At 41.9% G+C, this 3666-nt stretch overlaps 1 protein-coding gene across 1 annotated transcript; it reads left to right on the top strand.

Annotated features, from left to right (window-relative positions):
- The first annotated feature begins 669 nt into the window (after nucleotides 1-669).
- Nucleotides 670-1432, top strand: LOC149126943 (large ribosomal subunit protein uL16-like). Its single transcript, XM_089330635.1, has one exon. It carries the CDS (start codon nucleotides 710-712, stop codon nucleotides 1352-1354), a length of 645 nt encoding a protein of 214 aa, XP_089186761.1. The 5' UTR covers nucleotides 670-709; the 3' UTR covers nucleotides 1355-1432.
- Nucleotides 1433-3666: the final 2234 nt, after the last annotated feature.

The raw sequence follows: 3666 nt of genomic DNA, 5'->3' as shown, positions 1-3666 counted from the left end.
CTCATAGAAATAACTTTGGGCGAAGAGAGTTCAGATGACTTTAATGTCACGATGTTTTGTGCTGGTTGGAGAATTGCCTCAGTCAGTGGAGCATATGAAAAGCTGCAGATATTCAGTGTCTAAGAAGCAACAAGCTGCCTGGGTAGAAGGAGCTACCATTTTTAAATGATTGTATCTCATACTTTATGTGAAGGATCTTTATTGTCTTAAAAGTGACATTATCTTCATTTTATAGAGGAGGAAAGAGGCTCACAAATAAAGCAATCCAGCCAAAGTCTAGAGGCAGGAGTGCAGCTGAAACACAAATCCACATCTATATGGATCCAAAACAAATCTTCCTACCTTTCTGCACAGCATTTTCAAAAACAAATCCGGGACTTTTGTACAAGGGAATTGCCCTAGCCAAAGGCACAATTAACAGTTCAGATCTCATTTAACAACAGAAGGTATCTGAACCCCATGGCTTTGAACTTTTAAATAATTAGAGGTTAATGAATATCTATGACTACAATATGACTACTATATTTGCTTTAGGAAATGTCTTTCGCACTTCACTATCTCTACCTAGCCATAGCTTTAGAATCCTAGAGCAAGAGTAAGAACGAGTACTTGGAAAGGAATTCTACAGGGAAGATAATGAAAGACATAGACTGAAATTTACTTATTTCTCTTTTTCCTTCGGCACGCCACCGAAGACCCTGGTGTTGCCATGGGCCGCCGCCCCGCCCGGTGTTACCGGTATTGTAAGAACAAGCCGTACCCTAAGTCTCGTTTCTGCCGAGGTGTCCCTGATGCCAAGATCCATATCTTTGATCTGGGCCGGAAGAAGGCAAAAGTGGATGAGTTTCCACTGTGTGGCCACATGGTGTCGGATGAATATGAGCAGCTCTCTTCTGAAGCCCTGGAGGCTGCCCGTATTTGTGCCAAAAAATACATGGTAAAAAGCTGTGGCAAAGATGGCTTTCATATCCGAGTGCGGCTCCACCCCTTCCATGTCATCCGAATCAACAAGATGTTGTCCTGTGCTGGTGCTGACAGGCTGCAGACAGGTATGTGGGGTGCTTTTGGAAAGCCCCAAGGCACAGTAGCCAGAGTTCACATTGGCCAAGTCATCATGTCCATCCGCACCAAGCTGCAGAACAAGGAACATGTGGTTGAGGCCCTACGCAGGGCCAAGTTCAAGTTCCCTGGCCGCCAGAAGATCCACATCTCAAAGAAGTGGGGCTTTACCAAGTTTAACGCGGATGAATTTGAAGACATGGTGGCGGAGAAGCGGCTCATCCCGGACGGCTGCGGGGTCAAGTACATCCCCAATCGTGGCCCCCTGGACAAGTGGCGGGCCCTCCACTCATGAGCCTCACTCTCCTGTGCTCTGTAATCATTGATAATAAAGCCTGGTTCCTATCACAAAAAAAAAAAAAAAAAAAAGAAATTTACTTATTTGAATTACCATGGACAAAATACTGCTTCAATCACTTATTCTGTCACAACTTGATCTGGGATTGATGATGAAGCATGTCCTATTACAGACCATTTATCAAAAGAGCAAATATAATAACTAATAAAGTACATAAATCAGTGTTTCTCAAATTTTGGTTGTTTCTATGTATCCATTGTCTATTGCCATAATCACATTGCTTAACAAAACCTCCATGATACTCAATGAAAAAGTCTTATTTTTTACTCTTGAGTCTGTGGGTCAGCCGGATGGTTTTGGTGATTAGTGCCAGCGTTAGCTGCTCTTGACTTGGCTTGCTTATACATTTGCAGCTTGTTGGAGTTCCCTGGGAGATGACGGACCTAGAATATTCACAACTGGGACAGCCCAGCGTTATTGCACATGTTCTGTCACCATCTAGCCAACTAGCTTCTATTTTTCTTATTGCTTGGCAAAGTTGCAAGGGATCATACAAAAATATGCTAATCTTTAAAAGTCTATGCCTAGAACCTGCTGCCACATTTGATTGACCAAAATGAGTTCTAAGACCAACCTGGATTCAAAGGGTGGGGGACAGGACACTACTTCTTTTGGGAGGAGCTTCACAGTGGACAAATGGGAATGATTTTTCAATCAGCCTGCCACATTTATCTACCATCTTCATGAATTTCACAAAATCTCTTGATCTTCACTTTAACATGCCTGTTATTCATGAGATCTGTGTTATAACTATGAATCTGAATTCATGGGTTTAAAGTTTTATTTTTTAGAGTAATAAAATCGTAACTATTAAAATTGATGTGGAAAAGTTCTGATAATAATCAGAAGTTTATATGGGAACCACAAAGTGATGGAAAGTCTCCAGCATTCTGTGAAATAGTAAAAAAATGATCTCTCTATCGTCCAGAACAAATGCTGACTAAGATACTAAGAGCTTAGCCCTGCCTCAGTTGCAGGATGGCAAAAAATTCATCTTGCCCTCTATCCTTGTTAACCCATAATGGATACAAAAACAACACATATCATACAGAAAATAAGTAAAATTTCTGAAGAGCCAATGATCAAGTGGACAAGAGAGGCAGAAGAAGGAGTCGTGGACAGAACTGACTTTGAATTGGACCTTCAAATAGAGGTAAGATAAGAGTAGGTAACCTTCAGTTAGGAAAGACATTTTAATTGGAATAAAGCCCTAACTAAAAGCTCAAAAGCAAAAAAAAAAAAAAAAGCATAATTATTGGTCAGCAAAATGAGACAGAAAATGTTTTAATCAACATTATCCACATTACATTGTATACCTGAGAATATAAAATACCCAGCTTTGTTCAAGAAAGGATAGAAAGTATCGAGAAATGAGGATGGACTCTACGTCTGGTAAGACCGGACTGCATGTCTTGAACCAATATTACTACTAAAAACAAGGTTAAAAATGGGAAAGATATTAAAGCCATTACTTTGATGACATTGAAAACATCAGATAATAGCTATCAAGATAATGAAGAAGAAAAATGCTCAGAAAAGTGAGCCTTGTTCAAAGGGCAGTTTCCTCCCTGGAGACACTAGCTCTGGAGGACCCAAAAGCCTCCCAGGGATAAGGGGACCAGAGGTGGAGTCCAGGCTCAGGTTTGAGAGTGGGACCCTAAAACTACATTATGAATTTGAGTTCAAGTAAAACCACCCTCACATGGATTGCAGCCCATCTTCAGGAAAGCTGAATATCTGAAATTAAGTGTACCAGAGCTTCCAACGATTTTGAAATTATTTTTTTAAATTTACTTTATTTGAATGCTCCTACTGGACACCGAAATCTCAATGAGAAAAGGTATTCATGAAACTTTTAAGGTGTTATAAAATGAGGTACCAAGTGTGATTCACAAGGGAATTTATCATACCAAAGAATTCAGAGAAAAAGATTACATCTTTGTTCATTAAAATAAATAAATAAGCCGGCACTAATCCTCCACCTTGCGGCGCCGGCACACCGGGTTCTAGTCCCGGTCGGGGCGCTGGATTTTGTCCCAGTTGCCCCTCTTCCAGGCCAGCTCTCTGCTGTGGCCTGGGAGTGCAGTGGAGGATGGCCCAAGTGCTTGGGCCCTGCACCCCATGGGAGACCAGGAGAAGCACCTGGCTCCTGCCTTCGGATCAGCGCAGTGCGCTGGCCGCGGTGCGCCGGCCGTGGTGGCCATTGGAGGGCAAACCAATGGCAAAAGGAAGACCTTTCTCTCTGTTTC

The sequence above is a fragment of the Oryctolagus cuniculus genome, chromosome 4 (genome assembly GCF_051225735.1).
Source record: "Oryctolagus cuniculus isolate XC-2025 breed Fujian yellow rabbit chromosome 4, ASM5122573v1, whole genome shotgun sequence".
NCBI lineage: Eukaryota > Metazoa > Chordata > Mammalia > Lagomorpha > Leporidae > Oryctolagus > Oryctolagus cuniculus.
Note: the sequence above shows the minus strand (reverse complement) of the source record. Positions and strands in the feature narration are given on the sequence as shown.